Source organism: Gracilinanus agilis, chromosome 2 (genome assembly GCF_016433145.1).
Source record: "Gracilinanus agilis isolate LMUSP501 chromosome 2, AgileGrace, whole genome shotgun sequence".
NCBI lineage: Eukaryota > Metazoa > Chordata > Mammalia > Didelphimorphia > Didelphidae > Gracilinanus > Gracilinanus agilis.
The window spans coordinates 467,182,463-467,207,482 of record NC_058131.1 but is presented as its reverse complement, the minus strand read 5'-3'; the positions used below and the strand labels follow the sequence as shown (position 1 = coordinate 467,207,482).

At 34.7% G+C, this 25,020-nt stretch overlaps 1 protein-coding gene across 1 annotated transcript in view; it reads left to right on the top strand.

Moving 5' to 3' along the window:
- Positions 1-24,626, top strand: part of SLC38A6 (solute carrier family 38 member 6) — a 72,426-nt gene extending 47,800 nt beyond the window's left edge. The window contains exons 7-16 of the mRNA XM_044664867.1: positions 1,517-1,599; positions 2,062-2,120; positions 11,306-11,371; positions 11,720-11,773; positions 15,342-15,421; positions 15,740-15,840; positions 19,811-19,935; positions 21,927-22,071; positions 22,175-22,269; positions 24,334-24,626. Of these exons, the coding sequence (XP_044520802.1) occupies positions 1,517-1,599; positions 2,062-2,120; positions 11,306-11,371; positions 11,720-11,773; positions 15,342-15,421; positions 15,740-15,840; positions 19,811-19,935; positions 21,927-22,071; positions 22,175-22,269; positions 24,334-24,411 (886 nt within the window). The 3' untranslated portion in view covers positions 24,412-24,626. The remainder of the gene's footprint in view (positions 1-1,516; positions 1,600-2,061; positions 2,121-11,305; positions 11,372-11,719; positions 11,774-15,341; positions 15,422-15,739; positions 15,841-19,810; positions 19,936-21,926; positions 22,072-22,174; positions 22,270-24,333) is intronic.
- Positions 24,627-25,020: the final 394 nt, after the last annotated feature.

Below are 25,020 nucleotides of genomic sequence, written 5' to 3'. Positions count from 1 at the left end.
CCATTTTTCTTCTCTCTGCTTTATGAGCTAAAACTATTTATAATTGTCCATCATTCCTTTTTCAAAGATTTTTAAAATGAATTTATGTTATAGCCTGGTATTGTCTTTGATAGCTCTTTGTGTATTTGGCAGGTAAATAAGATATTTACTGACACAAGTACTCTGTGGGCTCTTTTAGGTTGGTTGTTTTTTTTTTCATAAAAATTGCTTTATATTGTAACAATATGCATAAATTTTTATAACCATTGTGGCTATCATCTTTATTGTCAGCTTTTCGTTGTTATTTATAATTGCATATTTAAATAGGTCAGAATATATTTTTAAATAACATACTTTTATCAATATTCTAACATTTTTTTTTACTAATTATGATTTTAGCACGAAGTTAATTGACCTCACCATACCTAAACAACTGATTCAGGAATGACTCCCAAATCAATAACTACTCTTTTCTTATCAGTCCATTTTGAGTTTTACAATGCTATTCAATGTTTTCCATGTCCAGTACTCACTTATCAATTCTTTTTTGGGGGGAAGAACTTTTATGATATATTGGTGTGAGACTTCATTGTTATCTGCATGTCTTTTGGGTATGGCCTCATTAACATGAACCATGATTTCCTATATATTTCTCACCATTTCTACCTTTTCTCAGCTTTGCATGAAGTGAACAAGTACAAGAGTTTATGTTATTTTAATTTGGAAAGTCAGCACTTTCTTCCTAGAATTTGCCTGTCTATTCCTCAACAGCCAATTATGGTACATAAGCTGCAAATTATTTTCAGAGCAGTTTTTAAAAAATATTTATCATTAAATGAAATACCTGATGACCTAATGTCCCGTGAAATAATTTCTAGTTGCCCCTCCATGTGATGATAAATTCTGTTCCACCAACTCCTTTCTTTTTTGTCTCCAAAGACTAATTGTGACCTTGAGCAACTTGAATCTAGTTTTGTTTATAGCAAGAATGTCAAGAGTGGTATGATTGAGACCCTTTAGCAGTATGCCCAATCATTAGTCACTGAGTAAGAATCTCTCATTTGGAGGACGTATAGTCAAATTAAGGTTTGTAGATAGACCAAAAACTGTGATTCTTAGCACTTTCTACCTCTTTTTGCGGCACTGTGCTGTCATCACTGCAGATGTATAAGGGGAGCTATACTAGACTGTGGGCCATTTTGTAATTTTCTTGCTTTTATAGGTTGCCATGGCCAGAAAAGTCATCACAAAATGGCAGTAAGCCTCTCTGCACTTAACTTTGTTGGTCCTTGTAGAATAGACTCAATGTATTGCTGGGACTGTGTTCTTAACCTTTCCAGCAAGATTGAATCTGCAGGAGCTTTAGAAACCACAGGGTCACTGATATTATTCTTTTCTAATGCTTTTCTAAAATATAAATCATGAAGGGCTATTTTTTAAAAGTGTGTTTTTCCATTGGCTAATTATATCAGAGTAACATTTATTTTTGTATTCTGGACCCTTTCCTAAAATTAAAGGCACATTTTTCCCCCAATAGGTCTTGGTATCTTGATGGAAGAATACTGCTGATGATCATATCTGTCTGCATTGTTTTCCCCCTTGCACTTCTTCCCAAATTAGGTAAGTCATTTCGGAATGGTAGATAATATTATTGTCCAATTTGACAACAAATTACTGAGGGGCTTAATTTTCACTGGACTAGATATTTTAGCAGAGGGAGGGGGAAGGGACTTTTAAACTTGAATTTATTATAAATGGTTCTGCCTGCAGCCCTGCCTAGTTACCCTGTTACTTGGGTTGCAGTAGTATTTTGTCTGCCATACTAAAATAAAATCTTTACAGCGGAACATTAAAGAGCAGCCTTTCCTTATAGTATGCCATTAGTGGTAAGCCAGTTCCAATTCTGCCCTACAAAACTACATAAATGATCTGTGACAGGCAGTTGGAATGTTGTTATTCTGAGCCCTAAGCTCCAGATACCAAGCAACTGTAATAGAAAACATGCCCGTGACATATAGCTTTAGCTGTACATTAGGATCACTTTCCTTATAAATTGCTTTTTATTTTACTGTTATTTTACAGGCTTTCTTGGCTACACAAGTAGTTTATCATTTTTCTTTAAGGCGTTCTTTGCTCTTGTGGTAAGTTTAAAACATCAGTGGACTGCTGATCTCCCTCCTCTAAAATAGGCCTCATATTCTGGCTTTTAACGTAATTCTGAGTTGTGTTGAGTGGGCACCCCAGGATGCTTTCTTATTAATCCACAAATATCTTACCTTTTTCTGAATCCACTTTTATTTTTCCTTAAGCAGGACAGTAAGTCTAGTTTTTTTTTGACTTGACTAAACAAGAAAGCAAAGCTAGTTATCAGATCACAAGGAACACATCCATTGCCTAAATTTCTTATTTTTAAATATTTTCCAAAGCCTTAGATAAAATAAGTATATGTGTGATTTCTTTCCTGTCCAAAAAAAAGGAAGATGTGTGGGAAGTTTAATTAAAATAGTTGTCTATAACACTATGGTCAACAGGACACGAACTGGAAAATTCATTTGGCACAGGTCATCTTAATGCTAGATGATCAGAGAAACCAGACCTCAGAAACTCTGACTGACCACATGATTTTGACCATGGAATTAGACATTTAAAATTTTTCTGCACAAGTTTGGTTTACTCCCGGCATATAGATAGGTTCTTGGAGGTCTTATTTTTGAACTAGTAAATGAAACAGTTTCTTGTCATGTCACCTTCACACAAAGGAATTAATTTTTTCACTTCTAAAATGTAGTTCTTTTCTTATGATTTTTTTTACTAGCTGATTTTTGAGCAGCTAAGAGAAAAAATATTAATTCCAAATAAAATTAAATCACTTATACAAATAAAACGTGGATGGTTCAGCATGGCTAAAAAATGTATAGACAAAGGAAACTGAAAACTTCTCTTGGCCAACATAAATAGATTTTGATATCTCAAAGACATTTCATGCAATTTAAAAAACTCCTTTTTCCCCCTTTATATATATGTGTTCCATGGCTAATGTCCAAGTGTTAAACTTAGTAGGATTAAGTATTTAATAGTTTGCAAGAAGACATATTCCAAATATACTTTTTATAAGCTTGGTTAAAAAAATTCTTTTTATTGCCACTTACCAAAAATATATTTTACTTAATAAAAAGTAAATTCAAAGAAAATAACTTAAACGTAAGACAGCAAATGCAGTCCAGGACAGTTGTCAAAACAAACTGGTATGCCCAGAATTTATGCTGATCTGAGGGTCATTACTTTTGTAGGCTAAAATACAGGATATAATATTTAACTTAAATTTTGCTCATAAATGGAGATGTGATCCCAAGGGTAAAAATACTACATAATTATGATTTTTTTCAATTTGAAGATTCTTATAAACAGTTTTATATAGTACTTTTGTATATTTGTTCCATTTTCCCCCTGTGCCTCTTATTTATCTGTGTGAACTGAGTCAGTTCACTTACCATCTCTGGGCCTTGATTTTTTCATCTAAAAAATGAGGGGTTGGATTGGATAACCTAAAACTATTTCTGTTCTAAATATGTTATCCTGTAACCTATAGATACATTTAAATTAATACATGCTTTTCCTTACAGTGAAGAGATTTATTGTTGATGCCTTTATCCCAATGTGATTTTTATGTCTAGAGTACTTACCTCTGTATGTAGGTAGAATCTAATGAATATTGATGTAGGTTTGTGGATATTAAAGAGTTAATTAAGACTGATGAAAAATCTTTAAATTGGAAGTTGTATTAATGTGTGACTTAGTTTTCGTAGTTAATAGTTTGAAACAGGTGAAATGTTTTGGTAAGATATGCCCACTGTAGTTTTTACAGCATTAATTTCTGTCATGGCAGATATGCTCTAATTTGGTCCAGATTTCTAACTGGAACAGTCATATGGAAGTAATACCCTTATTCTACATTTATAGTAATCTTAGAAACCATCTGTTCAGATTTTTGCTTGTGAGCAAAATTTTTAATTTGGTTTGCAATAGGACAATGAAAAATACTGTACATTTAAAAAGGAGATGTATGTCCTTTATTTGACAAATTTGTTTTGATATAGTTAAACTTTTGACTTTTAAAATACATGGTGGATAGGAAAATAAAGGGTACTTTTCCAGAGTTTTTTGAGGGGATCAGTTTCTCTCTACTATTTCTGTCAAAAAATGTACTTAAAAGTATTTATAAATAAATGATAAAATTAAATTTTTAGTCAAAATTATATATTAGTGCAAGTAAAAGACACAGTCTCCATGATTATGTTTCCCTTTTCTCTTTGAGCTTTTCTTGTTGATTTTTGTCCCTTTTCTTTGTCTGTGAACATTTATAAAGTTAAAAAGATTAATTTTACCATGTAATTGCCTTAAAATTCCAGTTTGTGCCAGGGAATTTGGACCTAGATCTCTTAGATTATCGTTCTTTTCAAATTTACATGTTAGTACATGACTTATTGTTATAAACATTTAAATAAGTTTAAATACAAATAGGAAAATAACTAAAAATATAAAAATTTTTTGTAAGCAGTCAACAAATATACCTTTTCCTTTCATGTGCTCTGCATTGAGTTTAGGAGACATGAGAAATAGAAGTATAAATTTGATCCCTCACTTAGAGCTTAAAGGTCTTATGCATATAAAACAATCATAGAACAATAAAAAATCATATAATTCAGTGGTAATGTGTATGGTATAAATTTTAAGTGTATTGGTAATTCAGAGAAGAGAAAGATTATTTTGTTGCTTTCTAAATCAGCAGTTACTGAGCTAAAACTGGAAATTTGTATTTGTTAAATGAAGGAGAAAAGAGCATTTTAAGTAAGGTATTCAATAATTTGGGTTATTCCCAATTCTTTATCTTCTATCTCATGAATTCTTTCTTTTTATAACTTCACCAGGTCTATTTTTTCCCATTCTGTTCCCCATCTATTCCCATTCATATTTGTTTTCACTCTCCATAAAACTACAGGTTTCTCTTGCCTTGATTTTCTGTTCCTAACTGATTTCTGCTCTGAATCAGTGGTCTCCAAAATTTTTGATCATGTATCCTTTTTTTTGAGCACATATTTCTATTATGTATTTATTTTCTTGTTAATAAATTATATTCCTGTACTACCCTAGTAATTATGTGAATAATTAAAGTAGACATTTTTAAAGGATGAGATAAAAATGAAACAATATTTGATGCCAAAGTCTAAAGAGAACTACTAGAGTTTGATCAGGGAAGTGTCTGTTGGATCTGAGTTTTGGAAAACCACATTGATGGTTGTATGGAGGATGAATTCAAGAAGAGAGTGATGAGATAGAGAAACTAATTAGAAGGCTTTTGCAGTAGTCCGGGGCTGCTGTCAGTAAAGGAGGGATTTTGAAGACCAAAGGAACATGGACTGGACACCTGATCTATGCTGGACTGTGGCAATGGGAGAGGAGGAGTGAAGGAGTCAGTGAGTGTGGCTACTGGGGAATTGGGGCCCCATCATCTGTGGTCACTCCCAGGGGAGTGGAGTCCCTGGTTGCTGCCACAAGGTGAGGTGGATTGGCTGCTGTAGTAGTAGTGGAAGAGCTGCCCACTGGCTCCGGTTGAAACATGTGAGACCAGTCACAGACTGGGTCTTAAGCAGGAGATCCAGGATTATATCAGACTCTAGATTATAAAAACTGGAAAAACTAAATAGGACCCAGGCAAATACAAATACAAAATAATACCAAAGCCTGAGGTAACATAACTCCAACAGAGTAGGTACCCTAAGAGCCCTGTAAAAAGTAAATAATTAAATCTGTTGGCTTGACTGCTAAAATTTTAAAAGAAATAACAATGAGCAAGCAAAGGAGAAAGAACGTAACAGTTGATACCTGTTATGAGAACAGAAGATCATGGCTCAAACTCAGAAGATTATGAAGTAAAAATATCCACTTCAAAAACAACAAAGAAATACAATAAATTGCCACAAGCTCAAAAGAGCTTTTGGAAGAGCTTTAAAAAGCCTTCAAAAGCCAAATGAAAGATATTGAAGAAAAATTAGGAAAAAAACGAACAATGCAAGAAAAGCCAGAAAATTATGAAAGATCACTCAAATGGAAAAAGAGATCCAGAGACTCGTGAAAGAAAATAATGGATTAAGAACTAGAATTGGACAAGGAGAAGCTAATGACTTCCTAGCACAACAAGAAATAATAAAGCAAAATCAAAAGAATGAAACAATAAAAGAAAATATTAAATATTTTAATACAAAAACAACAATTAAAAGAACCTGCCAATCACCACCTCAAAGAAGTCCAAAGATGAAAATGTACATTACTATGTTCAGTACTCTCAGGTTAAGGAGAAAATATTACAAGCAACAAGGAAAAAAAAACCCCAATTTAAATATTGTGGAGCTATAGTTAGAGTAACAAAAGACTTAGCAATCACAACATTAAAAGAATGCAGGATAAGGAACACAGAATTTCATAGAGCAAAAGAACTGGGCTTACAACCAAGAATAACATATCTAGCAAAGATTAGCATAATTATAAAAGGTAAAATATAGCTATTTAATGAACTAAGGGAGTTTCCACTATTCCTGGGGGCAAATCTAGAACTGAGCAGAAAATTTGATCTGTAAGGAACATACAAAGGTAATGAAAGACTAATCTCAAGCAACCCAAAAGGTCAAATTGGTTGATTCCTATATGGGAAAATGTCATCTATGGCCTCTAGAATGACATCATTACCTGCGAATTTTGAAGGGGTGTGACTTGAGGTAGAGGTGAATGTCACGAAATGAGCCAAAATGGTAATGAAATAGACCAGGAAGAGGTAGAGTGGAATGGCTATCTCATATGGAGAAGGAGAGAGGAGGAACTGCTCTGAACAAGAGAGGAAGGAGTGGAGGGCTGGTAGTACTAGACCTGGATTAAAGACAGAATATCATTCACAATTAGAAGGGTAAAAATATTCTTAATGTATAGAGAAATGGGGGAAAGGGAGGGAGATAGGCAAGGAGATAGGGAGGGACTCTTCAGACAACTTAGGGGAGGAATTTTTAGAATCAAACTCATATCAAGAAGTAGGAGGGGGGGCAGCTGGGTAGCTCAGTGGATTGAGAGCCAGGCCTAGAGATGGGAGATCTTAGGTTCAAATCCGGCCTCAGACACTTCCCAGCTGTGTGACCCTGGGCAAGTCACTTGACCCCCATTGCCTACCCTTACCACTCTTCCACCTATAAGTCAATACACAGAAGTTAAGGGTTTAAAAAAAAAAAAAAGTTTAAAAAAAAAAAAGAAGTAGGAGGGCATGGTTGTGTGGTTAAGGAAGGGGTTTTTGAAAATGTGGATAGATTATGAATTAAAAGGTAAGCAGTTAGGGACAAGCAAAGGGAGAAGATAAAAGATGATTTTTGGTAAGGGGTATAATTTAGAGAAGTATTGGTCAAAGGAAATTGGGCATTTGAAGAGAGATATGACAGAAAGAAGGGAAGAGGGGTACAAACAGTGAAGAATAGAGTCAATGGAAGTTCACAGATAGTAACTATGATATTGAGTGTAGTGGGATGGATCCATACAGAGGAGGAAAATGTTATAAAGGATTAAAAACTAGGACCTGACCGTGTGTTGTTTATAAGAAACACACTGAAAATGAGAGACACACATAGAGCAAAGGGGATGGCCTGGAGCAAAATATACTTTGTCTCAGCTGATCCAGAGAGGGCAAGGGTAGCATTCGTGATATCTGACAGAGTTGAGTCTAAAATGGATATAATGAATGGGAGAAATGGCTGAATAGATTGTTATATTTGGATATAATGGATTGTGTTACATTATTGGAAATGATAAACATTGAAAATGTAAAGAAAATGAAGGAAACATAAGAAGAAAAAATAGTAAGAATAATACATATAATGATTACATTTAAAAAAGTAACAGCCACAAAATCAAGAAAAAAAATAAAGTCAAGAAAATAAAGGAAACATAAGAACAAAAAAGAGTAAGAATAATACATTCAATATTCAAAAGCAGAGGATGTATAGATTAGCATACATATGTAACTGACATTTTAAAGCAAATTTTAAGTAATATGGCTTTGGACATGGTTTTTATGCATTTATTTAGTTAAATGTCTTTTGGTGGTGGTGGCTACTAAGTATATAACAGATTTTTTTTGTTTATATAACAAGTATTTTTCCAGATATCTCAGCCCCTCTCTCCCCTTCACACACCACAGAAGGCATCATCTGGCAAATAGATATGTATATCTTGATTATGTCTTTCTTGTTTCCTTTTCTCCGTTCATTCTCTGTAGTTGAACATTCACAAGTTATTCTTCAAATATTAATTCCGTAGCTGTATATAATGTTCTCTTGGTTCTCCTCATTTCATTCTTCATTGTTTCATTTAGTTCTTTACAAATTGTTTCTTTTTTATTAATCTGCTCTTCATTTCTTACTATGCAGTAGTATTCCATCACAACCATACATCACAATTTATTTATCTATTCTTCAATTTATGGACATCTCCTTGATTTCCAATTCTTTGCTCCCACAAAGAGAGCTGCTGTAAATATTTTGAAACATACAGATTATTTTCTTTTTCCCCTGATTTTCATGGGAAATAGACCTATGGCTGGGTCAAAGGATATCCACAGTTTTTTTAACTCTCTGGGAGTAATTCCAAATTGCTCTCCAAATGGTTGGATCATTTCACAGTTCCACTAACAGTATATTAGTGTCCTCATTTTCCTACATCCCCTTCAACATTTGTCATTTTGCCTTTTTGTCATTTTAGGCAACCTGATGTGTATGAGTTGATATCTCAAAATTATTTTGGTTTCCATTCCCCTAATCAGTAGTGATTTAGAACATTTTTTCATATACCTATATAACGTTTTGATTTCTTCATCTGAAAACTATCTGGTCATATTTTTTGCCCAATTTTCATTTGGGGGTGGTTCATTCCCATAAATTTGACAAAATTTCTATATATTTTAAATATGATACCTCTACCTGAGAAACTGTCTATGAACATTTCCCCCCCCCAATTTTCTGCTTTCTTTCTAATCTTGGCAACATTTGTTTCATTTGGACAAAAACTTTTCAGTTTAGTGGACTCAAAATTACCCATGTTACATTAAACAGTACTTTTTATCTCATTTATGCATAAATTCCTCTCCTATCCATAAATCCAATAGGTGATATATTTCCTGTTCTTCTTCCTTATGATATCTCTTCTCATAGCTATATCACAGATCCATTTTTATCCCATCTTAGTGAATATTTAAGATATTGATCTATACCTAGTTTCTGCCAAACTGCTTCCCATTTGCCCTAGCAATTTTTACCAAATAGTAATTTCTTATCTCAGTAGCCTGGTTCTATACTTTTGTCAAATACAAGGTTGATATAATCTTTTCTTCTTGTGTGTTGTATGTTTGTTTTGTTACACTGATCTACCTTTCTATTCCTTAGTCAGTACCATATAGTTCGGATAATTACTGCTTTATAATATAGTTTAAAATCTGTTACTTCTAGACCTCCTTCCTTTACATTTTTTTTGTTAATTCTTTTGAAATTCTTAATCTTCCAAATGAATTTTGCTATTATTTTTTCTAGTTCAATGTAATAATTTTTGGTAATTTGATTGGGATGGCATTTAAAAGGTAGATTAATTTAGGTAACATTGTCATTTTAATTATATTGGCTCTGCCCAATGAATCCATGAACAATGAATATTTCTCCAATTATTTAGATCTGACTTTATTTGTGTAAAAAGTGTTTTTAAATTATATCTTGTATTTCCTGGATTTGTTTTGGCAGGTATATTCCCAAGTATTTTATTCTATATGTGGTTATTTTATTTTTATTTTTTTAAAACATTTATTAATATTTATTTTTTGAAAAGTTAACATGGTTACATAATTCATGCTCTTACTTTCCCCTTCACCCCCTGACTTCCCCTTTTCCCCCATGGCTGATGTGTATTTCCACAGGTCTCTTTTTTTATATTCCCTTAGCCTTTTTGTGTCCTGGATATTAGCCTGGAGCAACTATGTACAGAGAAATTTTTCCCTAAAATTTTGGGACTACATTGGTTGTGTTGACACAGCCAGTAAGTTAGGGCAGAAATAGGATGACTACAATAAAAATATAACTGAAAAATTCTTATTAGACACTTCTGAGAAAGAATTTTCTAATGAGTTTCTTTTAAAAATATTTTTCTAAAAAATATTTTTCTAGCCAAGTTTACATAGATCATTCAGAATGTTTCATAGCCACATTCCCTTTGGTTTTCAACTTACCTATCCTAGGTTTTAAAGTTTTAAGACAAAGAAAATGACCTACATTCCTTTTCATATCAATCAGGAGAGCAGAAGTAAAGAGCATTCACTCTTCCCTTTTTCTCATGGTCTTGTGTTTCTGTCCCAGGGAGCTGTCTCAACATTCATTCACCAAATATTTCTGAAGTATCCACCATGTGGCCAAGAAGGGTCTGTGGGCAGAAAATCTGGGAAGATACTTCATTCATTCTCCTTAAAGACTTTCTGGTCTACCTGCTTTTGTTATTTTAACCTCCAAGATTCAACCTATTTCCCTTCTAAGGCTATTTTTAATGATTCTTAATAATTTGCTTTAGAGCCAGTATTCTTAACCTGGAGTCAATGAACTTGGGTGGAAAAACAATTAGATTTTTGTTTTTACCAAACTCTAGCTGAAATTTAGCATTTTCTTCAGTTATTTAAAATCATTATTCTGAGAAAGAGACAGCAGGTTTTACCAGACAGCCAAAGAGACCTGTGAACCAAAAAAGTTAAGAAGTTTGGTTTTGAGTTAAAAGACAGTTACAAAGTCCATTCCTCTGAGGTAACAGTGTCCTTCTTCTCTTATGCTGCTCTCCTAACTTCATTAAACATTTCAGATCTCTGAAGACTAGGACTGAAGGTTGAAGTTTCTTAGATGCTATATAATAATTTAGTGTGTGGGAGTAGTAATGAGAATTTCTAGGCTTAGCTTGCCATACAGTTAGTTTCCCACACAGTCATTAATTGGGTACGGTCTTATCAAATGTGGTGTGTGCCTTACCTGGTGAGATGGTCATAACATGGGTTTATCACCTTTGGTTAGTTAGATAGAGAGAATATTCATTAACTTTAATGTTTTTAACTGTACAATTTAATTTAAAAATTTAGAAGGAAATAAGTCTAAACAAAATCTCTCACTTAAGGAGAGAGATTGACTTGCCACTGCTTTGAACTTTTTCAAGTAATTTCTTTAATCATGAAAATTTTAAAATATAATCTATATACTTTTCTTTCACCTTACAGGTTATAATTAAAAAATGGTCCATCTCTTGTCCACTACAACTCACTCACAGAGAGGAATCCCTCCAGGTAATGACCTATTTATATTTTGAATATTTATTTACAAATATTATTTATAATAATTCCCATCTTGATCTGACAGGGAAACAGTCGTGCTAATGTTTATTTTTTAATTAGTGAAAAAAGTGATTATAGCCCATTTTCCCCATTTTTTAAAAAAATCTTGATTCAAAAACAGTGGTAACAATGGTAGGTATTATCTTGGATATTGTGAGGATCAAGGTATTATCTTGGATGTTATGAGGAACTAAACATATCTAAAACATTATGTAACTATACATGGCAGTTATGATTATACCAACTTACAAACTGACTAACTTTTGGTTTCCCATTTTTTTCCCTTGTACTCATTCATAGATTTCAAATATCACAGAGGATTGTAAGCCAGAGCTTTTTCACTTCTCCAGAGAGGTAAATTGTTAAGAGATTTTTCTGATTTAGTTTTTCACATTTTAACTATAAAAGATTTACAGTGTATTTGTTTTTAAGATATTTATGCTTATTGATTATTTTTCATAGGAAATGCTAAGTATAGATTTGCCCACCAAAATTATATTTTTAAGCACAGGGGTGGCCCATCATTTTGATGGTATGGTTTTAAATGAGTCCATGCACAGAACAGATTATCAAACTGGTCTGCCATGAGTATGTATGCAGGCATTCTGCTGCCCTATAGATTTATAAAGCTAGCCAGTTTTTTACATTAAAAATTCCTACTTTATAAATAAAGTCTGTCTGAAACAAAACTCAGTCTAACCATTGAACTTCACTTATTCAATGATGTATTCTGGTAGGCATTTGAAACTTTAAAGTTTGCTGCTTCTTGGAGTTTAGGATTGAAGAATGAATCTGAGATGTATAGGCCAATTCTTAATCTTTGGGCTTGAGTGTGTTTCATTTTTCAACCTTAAAAGATTGAGAATGCAAAAATGGCGAACCTGGATGCCAATAGAGGGTGAATAACCTGAACTTTGACTGGACTGTGCTCTGTCCTCAGATGCCTGAAGAGGCCAAGTTTCTATTCTGAGGAAAACAAGAGTAAAGCTTCCAGGACAAAAGGATTCCTTTACACATACTAAGCAAATGGCTCCCCTCTATATCTGTTGGAATCCTGCAGCATCTGGAGTCCTGCCTTCCATTTTTGAGGTAGAAAGAAGACTTTGAGGTAGAAATAGACTATCAAAACCTGGCCTCTTACATATAGGATACTTTTGTGAATCCATAAACTCTTCTGCATAAGTATTCATTCCAGCCCTTGTGTAAAATATAGAAATATACTATATTGTTATTTTAAAAGAATATTGTTAGAGAACAGGGTCTTACATCTTCTGATTCTTTATCAATTTGTATTCTAAGATGTTCTCAACTTAGGAAGCTGGAAATAAGTTATAATGCCCAAATGTACCTTCCTTTCAGCCTAATTCAAAAAAAAATTTTAAGGGAATTTCTTAGTTTTCAGGCCCAAACATATTTTCTGTTCTCCTATACATTATAATACAATTTTGGTTTCTAGAAAAATGCTGCTTAGAATGATTACTTTTCCAGGCAGGCTGAGAATTACTAAGTATAGTCCTGTGACTTTAGAGAACTTTATTAGTACTAATTAGTACAGCCTTAAGGTTGAATTGAATTGTTAAAGGAGGAGGTAGTGTGGTACCATATGCTAAATTTAGAATCAGAGGAAGTCCCTGGATTTGAATCCCTCCTAATCTATCTGGGTCTCAGTGTCTTCATACCAAATAAAATTTTTGGAATAGAGAGCTTCTAAGGGTCCCTTTTAACTAAATCTGTGAGCCTATGAATTCCAGAAAAGAGCTGTGAGTTAGGCACATTTGGAAACAAAGATTTCAGTTATTTGAATAAAAAAAGTGATGGTGATCTTTTCTATGTCAGCTGTATTCCAGAATGGTCATACCCTTGTTCCCACTATCATCTTTAAGTGTTAAACTTATATAATTAGGGCTCTGAAACTCTTGCTCAATCTTTCCATCTTCTTCTTCATTGTGACTCCCGTTCTCCCCACCCTTTAATACTTTCCCTAGATGTTCCAGCATCACATTTTTCCCCTTGCCAGTTTTGACCCTTTAGTTGAACAATTTGAATCTATATTATTCTGTTGTCGTATCCCATTCTCCTTTGTTCTATCACTTGCTTATGACTTGCTAAATCCTAGCTAGCCCCCTTGCTCTCCCACCCTGAGATCAGTCCCTGGAAAGTATAACTTTTTAATTTCCCAAACTCTTGGCCCAGAGACCCACTGGTCCTGATGGAAGCAAACCTCAGGGGTAATCCTCTCTATAAAGGCCTGAGATGGTCAATGACTCTAGCCCTGCTGTTTTTACTCATTCCTGCAGCTTTAACATTGTTAATCACTTTCTTCTTGAAACTCTTTTCCCCCTAGGTTTTTGGGATTCTGCTCTCTCCTGGTTTTCCTCCTTCCTCCTAGACCAGTCCTCAGTCATCTACAGCAAACCCTCTAGTCAGAGGAGTGTCCTCCAGGACTCTGCCTTTATGCTACTTCAGCTCCTGTTAACTTAATTGTATTCTCTATATTGCTGATTCTCAAATCTAGCTATCCTGCCCTAACCTCCCTGTTGATCTCCAGCTGCCTTTCAGACATCTTGAACTGGCCTCCAATAGACAGTGTTCAAAGCTTAAACTTATTCTCTTTATTCCTCCACCATTCTCTCCCTCCAAACTTTTCTTTCACTGTCAAGTCCTTCAGCCTTGCAATCTAGGTGTCATCCTTGACCCCTCCCTATCTCGCACTCCCACCTCCAGTCTGTTGCCGAGGCCTGGAGATTCTCCTTTACAGCATCTCTTGAAAGTAGCCCCTTCTCTCTTCTGATACTATCACACCCTGGTGAGGCCCCTATCACCTTATGCTTTTGGACTTTCGTACTGCCCTGCTGGTGGGTCTTCCTTTCTCTTCCTGCTCCACTTTCCCCTCCATTCAGCTACCAAAGTAATTTTCCTAAAATACAGATCACACTGTGCTATTCCCCTCTTCTCTCCCCCTCAACAAATTCCAGTGGCTCCCTATCACCTCCACGAAAAAATATGAAATCTTCTCTTTAGCATTCAGAGTCCTTCATAACCCACCTCTTGTGCTGTTTGTGGTTAAAATTCTATAGAATATGGTCTTTGGTTCCAACCCAATGGAAATAATGCAAATTTGAATAATGCAACCATGTCACAAGATTTGTTATTTGCACTAATCACAACCTGGCTATACCTCCAGAGTTAAACATAAACGCTTCCGTTTGTCCCTTAAAACCCTTCATGCCTTGACCCCAACCTACTTTTCCAGCCTCATTTCCCGTTATTCTCCTTCATACTCATTGCAGCCCAGCCAAACTGGCCTCATTATACAGCTCTCCACTTCCATTTTCTTGTCTTTGTGCTCACCTAGAAGTATTCTCCAGCTTCTCTTGGGTCACTTAGAATTCCTTCAAATCTCCATTCAAGTGTCACTTTCTACATGAAGGTTTTTCTTGGTACATAATTGTAGATGTAAATGTACTCTTCCCCAGCTAAATTGCAATGCACTTAAGGGCATGGACTATTGTCATTTTTGTTTTTGTATCTTTAGCACAGGCCACATAGTAAATGCTTAATAAATGCCTATTGATTGATTATTCTAATGGTTACATGTATTAACTGAGAAAATAGCAATCCATGGTGGGAAAAGGTTCCCAGACAACATAGGGTGATGGGGGAAGCCTCTACTCTCCAATCATTCTTTTGGGGGGGTCCCAAAATGACTGTGATGTAAAAGCAGAAGGCACCAATAAGACTCATTAAATAGATCTTTGTCCATGACTGTCCCTCACATCACTGAAATAATATTCCTTTCAATAACGTGACTGTTTAACAAAGAGTTGAACTGAGTTCAACCAGATTATTTTCATTGGAAGACATGAATTTAATGTCAAGTTTAGAAACTATTTAATAATTTCACTTTTTTCCATTTTTTTAGAATGCTTATGCCATCCCAACTATGGCATTTTCATTTCTCTGCCATACTTCAATATTGCCCTTGTACTGTGAACTTCGAAGGTAACACGTATGATATCTTAAGTGAAATAAAAATGCCTTTGACATTTTGAGTCTTTTCTGAATCAGTTCTTTCCTTCCCTCATGGATCCCTGTGTTAGATTCTGAGGGTTCCTTGGATAATAACACAAAATTTCAATGGAGTCCTCATGAAGATTGTCACATGATTAAAAAAATAACTCTTCCCATTGCAATTCCTGGTATAAAGTTACTGATGGACTCAGCTTTATATGACTGAGGAGCACCATGACCTGGACATTGGGGACTCTTTGATCTCTTTAAGTCATATCCAGTTTTGGTTCTATTTTTTTTGTCTTTTAGACCTTCCAAGAGCCGAATGCAGAATGTAACCAACACAGCAATTACTTTAAGTTTTCTCATTTATTTTTTATCAGCATTATTTGGATACCTCACTTTTTATGGTAAGTATTTACTTTTTACCATAAGTAAGAGATGAATGCAACTTATTTATCTTGCATTATCACTTAGTGAGTTTTATTGTATACTTGATTTCATATCCATCCCTTATTAGTAGATTTAACTCTTTCAGAGAGCTACTTAGATAAAATAGAGTCAGAGTGTGAAAGAATTGATTTATTGTCTTTTGAAAGTGAGGAATCAAGAACAGTATAATTTTCAGTTTACAGGAAATAAAAAAAAAAAACCCTGCAGATCTGTATACATATTTCAAAGTATTTCTTTTATATGGAACATCAGGTTATCGATACTTTTTTAAAGACATAAATATAATTTGTAAATTAATTAACTTCATATTTATTACAAGGAAAAAAATTCCTGTCTGTCTTGGCAGACGGGGAACAAGTGAAGTGGAACATCTGACTGTAAGCTCCTCGAGGGCAGTAACAGTCTTTTTTTTTTTTTTTTTAAGCCTTCTCTCTTAGAGTCTATACAAAGTATCAGTTCCAAGGCCACAGAGTAGTAAGGGCTAGGCAACTGGGGTTAAGTGACTCACCCAGGATCACACAACTAGGAAATATTTGAGCCCAGATTTGAACCCAAGACTTTGCATTTCCAGCCTGGCTTTCTCTTCACAAACTGTCTTATGCTTTATTCCCAGTGTTTAACAGTGTGCCTGGTACATGTTAGGTACTAAATAAATATTGATTGATTATAGCGTTAATTATGATCATAATCATAGTTTGCATTTATATGGTACATTGTGGCTATGGGACAGTATATGCATTATCACTTTTGACCTTCATAAGAGCCTTATGAGATAAGTAGTATAAACTTATTCCTATTTTAAAGATGAGGAAAACAAAGCTGAGGAAGATTAAATGACTTGCCCGTGATCACTGAGGCAGTAAATTATGAAGTTGGGCCTAGAATTCAGAACTCTCTGGACTCCAAGCCCAGTGCCTTTTCCACAGCAGTTATATTAAGTGTGAGAGAGAAAGGAGAAGATTAAGAGGAAAAACCATAGGTATGCCCCAGAGTACTTCACTCAAAGTTCCATTTGAAGCAAATTCTAGGCTGTTCCTGGCCCTTTTAGACTTTGCCTAAACTAGGTTTTAGAAAATTCTCTCTTAACATCCTGTCATGTGGTCTAAAAAATGTTAATGCTTGTAAGTGACATTTTTCTCCTATAGAGATTTTTCTTGCTTATTAGATATCTTTTTCTTCCTGGGTCCTCCTAGGGCTTAGTTCCTTGTCCACAGTTGCAAGTTTTTTAGAATACTCAAATTTCCTCAGGTGGAGAAAGGAAAAACTCAAGGGGAATTATATCCTAAAGAGTTTGGAGGGGTTTATTTTGTTTCTACACCTACAAACTAATTCCTTCCCAAAAGTCAGTCATGATAGAGATAGTGATATGCAGTTCAGATCTGTTTTGGCATTTAATCCCAGTGCCACAAAGTCCCACTTTATAAACTTTTCATCCTGTCTGGCAACCTCTTCTGATTATGACAGTGTATTAACCAGGGTCATAAATGCTTTTTAGGGGTCACCTTCTGATATTTGTGGAGATTTGTCCAGATTCATACAAGTTTATTTTGCCATATTGGTTACATGTGTTCTGACTCAGCTAAGAACACAGAGTTAACCAGCTAGTCCTGACAGCAAATCTGGATCCAGAGAGAGTAGAAGGTAGAATTGTAACAACTTTGAGGTTAAATTAGAATCGATTCCTTAGATTTCTGTTCATAGCTCAGTATATGTGAGGCAGTGTCTCCTGCCAAAAACAAGGAAGCTGATTTCATATATGATTCAAGTTGGGTTCCAGGGAAAGCTTTTCCTTATTGGCCCTAGGTTAATAATGCCTTTTATCATGGAAGATGTAATGAGAATGTAAGGGTCTAAATGAAACATTCATTAAATGTGTGTCATGATAAAAGCACTTGCCCTCGAGAAGCTTACGAGCATCTTCCATTCTGGTCTTCCTAAATATTTATGCTGTCCCTCACAGGGGTCCCTTTCTTTTAGAAATGTTAACATCCTGTAGGCCCTTCTTACTTCTCTCTTAGACAAATGTAATAGCTTCGTAATTGGTCTTCCTGTTTCTACTGTCTCCCAGATCCAGTTCTTCCTAAAGGGCAGCTGTTATCATACTCAAAATATATCAGTATTTCAATTGCTTATAATGCTTGCTAAATGAAATAAATTGAACAAACATTTACTAAATTCCTACTGTACTCTATCCCTAGGGAGATACAATTTTTATACAGTTCAATCCCTACACCATAAGCTTGGCTTTCAAGACTATAAACAAACACTACACAACTTTTTCAGCCTTATTTCTGTCAGTTCCCCTTCAGATACTCAGAACTCCAGTCATACTGGACTCCTTAGTTCTCTCTATGTAACTATTCATTTTTCTGCTTGATAATGAAATAAAAAATTAAAATGCTTATGAGCACTTTACACATTTTTTTTCCAAATGTGCAACCAAAACTTTTATTAGAACCTGGTAATCTCAAAACTTAATATTAAGATTTTGAAGAGCTCTAAGTGCAAAATGATGTTATCATTGGCAATTTATGCTTTCATAATAAAATCAACAATTAACAGCCACTCCTAAGACAGGACGGAAAGTACCTTCTTTATGCCTGACATAAAGTAGCTGTTATATAAATGCATATTGCTGCCTCTTACCCTTTCCTGCCTTTGTGTCTTTGTTTATATTTTTCTCTCCCACTTGCAATTATCTACTTCTCCTTTCCCCACTTTTCATCTGTTAAAACTTCCTTTAAGAGCCAACTTAAATGCCACTTCCCAGATATTTTCTATTATCTACACTAGTGGTTCCCAAACTTTCTTGGTCTACTGCCCCCTTTCCAAAAAAATATTACTTAGCCTCCTGGAAATTATTTTTTTTAATTTAAAGCAATTAATAGGAAAGATAAATGCACCTGTGGCCATCACCGCTCCCCTGGATCGCTGCAGCACCCACCAGGGACGGTGGCACCCACTTTGGGAATTACTGATCTACACACACACACACACACACACACACACACACACACACACACAGTCTCTTATCAGAAAAAAAAATACCAAACCTTTTTCTAAAAATACTCATAGCCCTTTACTCTTATTTTACATATAGTTCTTTCTTTATTACGTAAATATCATGCCTTCTATTAAATTGTAAACTCTTTAAGAACAGAAACTACATGTAATTCAACCATGTCTCCCCACCATGCCAGAAAGATAGAGAGCACTCAGGAAATATTTGACTATATCTATTTATCCATGGCTGTTTTTTCAAACAAGAGAACTTGTTTGAGTTCCAACTTGAGTCAGAATATATTTTTTCCTATGGTTCTATGTGTACTGTTTTCTTTTTTCCCCCTAGATGCTGGAGGTCTTGCCCAAGGTCACACAGCTAGGAAGTATCTGAGGTCAAATTTGAACCTAGGACTTCCTTTCTCTAGGCCTGGCTCTCCATCCAGTACTGCTTTATTAAACACCTTCACTTTTAGCTCTCTTCATTGGAAAAAGCAGTATTTGCTATATAGAATTTGCCTTCCCTTTTGGCTACTCTCTTATGCCCCTTGGTAATTCATTTTCCGTTAGTCCTATTTTCTGCTTTGGGTAACGATAATTATACCTCTTACTGCCATTTGAGCTAATAGGTGAGGTGAAAATAAGGAAAGCAGCAATTGAGGTGCTCTATGAGAACCTAGAAAGAAAAATTCTGCCTTCTTATTTCTTTTCATAACTTTTGAAGTTGTCTATGTGCTTGTTTCTGTTTGGGTTGCTAAAATGTGAAGGGGGAAAAAAAAGGTGTTTCCATGTTCCCCAGGGAAAGGACAGGCCCATATTTTGATTACTTTTAGAAAGTCTTGCAAAGACATGTTCATGGAAAAGAAAATATTGTGCTCTTCTCAGCCTCTTAGCAACTTATATGTAACTTTGTTTGTTCATTTCCAGAAAAAGTGGAGTCCGAAATACTACAGAGTTATAGCAAATACTTGCCACATGATGTTGTTATCATGACTGTGAAGTTATGCATACTGTTTGCTGTGCTCCTGACAGTCCCTCTAATCCATTTCCCTGTAAGTACTGTGAAAGGTCTTGCTGCCTGTTGTAGTTGTTTCCCTAATATGGCAACGCTAATTCTTTGCAGACTAGAACATTTGAATCATTTCTAGTCTTGTATATCTTATTCATATGTCAAGTGATTGATCAAAGACCTGGTAGTGCATATGGCTTCTTGAAAGGACAAAAATAACAGTGAAGCATTTAGCTAATTTGTGCTTTTTGAGATTAAGTTTAGATTTAACCTATCCCACAACATTGTTTTCAATTTGGAGAATATAGTACTTCTAATGTTTTATGGGGAAGGTTGAATTTTTTTCCCTCCAATTCTGGATTGTGTTTTCAAAAGAATATATACAAAAAGATGAAAATTCAAGTCAGCAAAAGTAAGTTCTTTGCTGATTTATTGTAATTTTGTTTTCACAGAGAAAGTTTAGTTTAATCTTAGCCAAAACAAAACATTGACTTTGCAGTTGTTAAGACATGAGAGCAGAATGAAGGAATGTAAAATAAAAAAGTATTACTGTACATGAGAATTCTGAGAATTACTATGTCACCAAGAACAAAGTATTCAGATATCATTTTATGAGTGCCTTATCTGTCCATTTTGGTTTTTACCTCAAAGGCTGTCTTCTAACTGGTTTATTTCTTGCACAGTGCTTGGCATATTAGTAAGTGCCCTTTGAAAGTACAAATGCTGTTACAGCCAGAATGAAAAAGTTGTCATACACAATTTAAAATACTTCCTTCATAAAAATTATTTTCTGTTTTAGAACCTTTATTCTTTTATCCATAGACTTTAAGGACAAATTGATGACTATTAAAATTTGTTGTTCAGGTGTTTTTAGGTCCTGTCTGATTCTTCATGACCCATTTGGGGTTTTCTTGGCAAAGATACTGGAGTGGTTTGTCATTTTTTCCAGATGAGGAAACTGAGGAAAACCTTTACCTTCTGTCTTAGAATCAATATCATGTATTGGTTCCAAGACAGAAGAGTGGTAAGAGTGATAGGAGTTAAGTGACTTACATAGGGTCACACAGCTAGGAATTGCCTGAGGCCAGATTTGAACTAAGGGAGCTGAATATTTCCCGACTCCAGGTCCAACATTCTATCCACTGGACCACCTTACTGCTTCCTTTTATAACTAGTAGCTTGTAATCTCTTATCTCAGCTAGACTGCTAATTAGAAACAGGCGTGCCATCTATCTCTGGGCACCAAATTGTAGCTTTCTGGCTTAGGACCTCTACTAGTGCTTTCCTTAGACCTCAGAAATATAAATCATGTAGTGAGTGAAATAATCATAGCAGGATCTTCATGTCAGAAAGATTAGTATAATCCAGTGATGGGCAAACTTTTTAAAGAGGGGGCCAAAGGAAAGGAAATGGTCATCTGTCAGTCTGTTTCTAAGAAAACTCTTTCAAAATTTCATTGTATTGTATTCATCAGATTAGGAATAACATCCCGCAGTGGGGTAGAACATTTCAGGGGGCCACATCTGGCTGTAGTTTGCCCATCACTGGTATAATCAAAGAAGTTATTTACTTTTAGGGAAATATGTATGTGAAAGTTTTCACATTTTTGATAATTTTTTACTCAGCAAAGTACAATGAAAATTCAGTAAAACAAATATTTATTAAGCATTTCCCATGCATATTACACTACACCAAGCTCAGGGCAGGGCCATAGAGAGATGAATAAAGCGCAGTTTCTGCCCACAAAGAGATTGCCACCTATTAAGAGAGATAAGTACATAAGTAATTATAATGTATAATAGAATATGAAAAATGCACTACATTAGTTACAATGTCCTAAGAAAGGAAGATATCCAAGAATAAAACTACAGTGTTATAAGTGTTTTTAAAAGCTTCATGATAAAGGCAGTGTGTAGGTAGAACATTTCAGAAAATAAATATCTTGTGAGAAGACCATAAGGACAGATTTATGTTTAAACAAATATTTCCCTAATGATACTTTCTCTTAAATTAATTTCTTTTTCCAATTTACAGGCAAGAAAGGCATTAACAATGATGTTTTTCCCCAATCTCCCATTCTCATGGATTCGTCATTTTTTGGTCACTCTAGCACTCAATACTATCATTGTTTTGCTTGCACTATATGTTCCTGACATTAAACATGTATTTGGGATAGTAGGTAAGTTATCTCTTCCCAAAGTTCCACATAATAAATTGGCTCTCTCAGTTTCAGGTTCTGCTCCTAATGACATCATTTTGTTTATTTGTTTTCTCCTTATAAGGTGCCAGTACATCAACATGTTTGCTTTTTGTGTACCCAGGATTATTTTATATTAAACTCAGTAGAGAGGATTTCATATCACAGAAGAAGCTTGGGGTATGTTTTTTAACTGTATATTTCTTTCATGAACCCTGTTTTAAGAAACATCTTGTCATTTTATATTATACATTTTCAAGAAGCTATTTATCAATCAGTAAGCATTTATTAAGTATCCCAAGCACTATGCAGTCATTGTGCTGGGAATGCAAATTTTAAAAGGATATATTACTTGCCATCTAGGAATTTACATTATATTGGAAGCAATCAATGTATATATGCATATGTATTAATATAGATACATATACATATATGTTTTTTATAAATAAGTACAAAATAATTCAGGCAAAGCTGATGGAAAAATGAAGTAAGACTTCATGTAGAAGGTAGTACTTGAGTTGGACTTTGAAGGAAACTAGGGATTCCCATGGGAGGGAGGACTTCATTTAAGACATTACAATAGCATCTAGAAGGATCCAGGGATGGGAGAGAATGTCATGTGTGAAAAACAGCAAAAAAAACAGATAAAATTCTGTAAAGATAGATTAGAGTTAAATTTTAAAGAGGTTTGAATGCCAAAGAAGTTGGAACTAACAAATAGTTCTCAAAAGAACTGCAAAGTATTCACAAAGATGTGGGAAAAATGTGCCAAATCACTGATAATAAGAGAGATGTAAATCAAAAGGTTTCACCTCACCCTCTGTGAACTGGCAAAAATGACAAGAAATCACAATACTTGGTGTTGAAAGGGTTGTGGGAATGTGGGCACACTAATACATTGTTGAAGTGGTACAACCATTTTGTAAAACAGTTTGAAATTATGCAAAGAAAGTGACTAAAATGTTTATACCCTTTGACTTTATTACTGTGCTTATATCTCAAGGAAGACATTGTCACAATTAAAATTATCTCGAGACTGATTTTTGAGGAAGTGTATAAGTTTATTGATTATATCAGGTTTATTGGTTAGCCCAGCATCCAATAAAGTGATAAAGTTCTTTTGCAAACCAGGGATGACTCAAGCCTGGTCAGGCAGCCAAATAATTCGATTTTTAGGAGTTCATTCATTCTCTCCCTTGAACATCCCAAGATATCTTTAATTGGTGATAGCTAATTAAGAGGTGATCCATCCGCCTATCCTATCCCTTCCCATCTCTACAGGTAGACAGGTCACATCCACAGGAAAAGAGCTCTTGCCTTCTTCATTTATTAGCCAAATTCTGTTACAAAGGAAGACATTCTTTGGGATTCCCTAAGACAAAGAAAATGCAAAAAACAGCAGAGTAGGTGGTATCTCTGGCTCAGAACCCAGACTTAGGAATACACAATAATTTTCCTTAATGTGTGGGAATTAATACAGAATGTGAAAAAGAAATTATCACAACAATGATAAGGAAAAAAATCTCACATATTCCAAAATATTCATAACAGCACTTTTTGTGATAGCTAAGAATTGGAAACAAAGTTGTTGCCCATCAAATGGGGAATAAGCTGTGATTAAATGAATATAATGGAATACTACTCTGCTATAAATTCAGGCCACTAATCACACAGAAATACTATTGCAGAGAAGAAAATATTTTGGTGAAAGTTTAACTTCAGTGAGGTTTTTAATTTGTTCCAGAGTAAAGAAGTGGGAGGAGTAACTCTAAAATTAATATGGGTCTAACTCAGAGTAAAATTCCTTCTTTATGTAATTTAAACTATCTATGAAAAAAATCAGAAGAAATAAAAATGCCTTTTTAGCATTGACTTGAGCCTTGAAGTCTATCTTTGAGATCAGGTAAGGTTTGATGGGGGTGTCTTGGGATGGATGACTCCATATTCAGAATTTCATAGTGAAGTCTATCTAATACCATGGCCCTTCAGTCTTCAGTATGCCTAACTAGTGGGAGAAACCATCATAGAAGTGCAGCCTGTAGTTTTTAAGTTTCAAAAACAATGAAATATTTCATTTAAAATGTTTTTAAAAAGCAGCTGAAGATGCCCCTTGAAATCTTGAATGAAAAGAAAGATTGGAATTTTTTCTCCCTAAATCGTATACTTAGTAACCTTTGCAGAAATGGAATTGTACTTCTACAACATAGCCTAACTGTTTCTTTTGTGTTTTATTTGTTTCCACAGGCTTGTGTATTGCTTCTCTTTGGAATTATTGTTGGGAGTTTGAGTTTTGCACTAATCATTTTCGAATGGATTAGTTAAGAAAAGAATCATTTTCCCTTACTCCCACAAAACAGTTAATAGATTGGTTTCCAGCAAAACATGTGTATTGTCACAGAGCTTAGTTGATTATGGAGTATGGAAGACATATTATTGCAATTGTCCAGTTGTTTAATCATGTCCAACAAAGTTCATGGAGTTTTCTTGGCAGTGATACTGGAGTGGTTTGCCATTTATTTCCCAAGTGTGTCCCCATTTTATAGAAGTGGAACTGAGGCAAACAGGGGTTAAGCAGTTTGTCCAGGGTCACAGAGAGCAAGTAAGTGAAGCCAGATTTGAGCTCAGATTTCCTGACTTCAGGTCAGTTGCTCTATCCACTGCAACACATTATGCCCCTATTATTGTATAATTCTACTTCAAATTTTTCATCCACTCTTGAAAGAGCATGTTTTTTGTACAAATGAACTTTCTCACTCCTGGAATTCACTACTTTTGAAGTGATTTAATGAGGATGACCTAGAATAAATTGATTATCTTCTGGGAAAAGAAAGCATTCTTTCAGTTTTAGCACAAATCTATTAAAATAACAGCTTGACATTTTTATAGTGTTTTAAAGTTTACAGACTATATCTATTATCCCATTTGACCCTC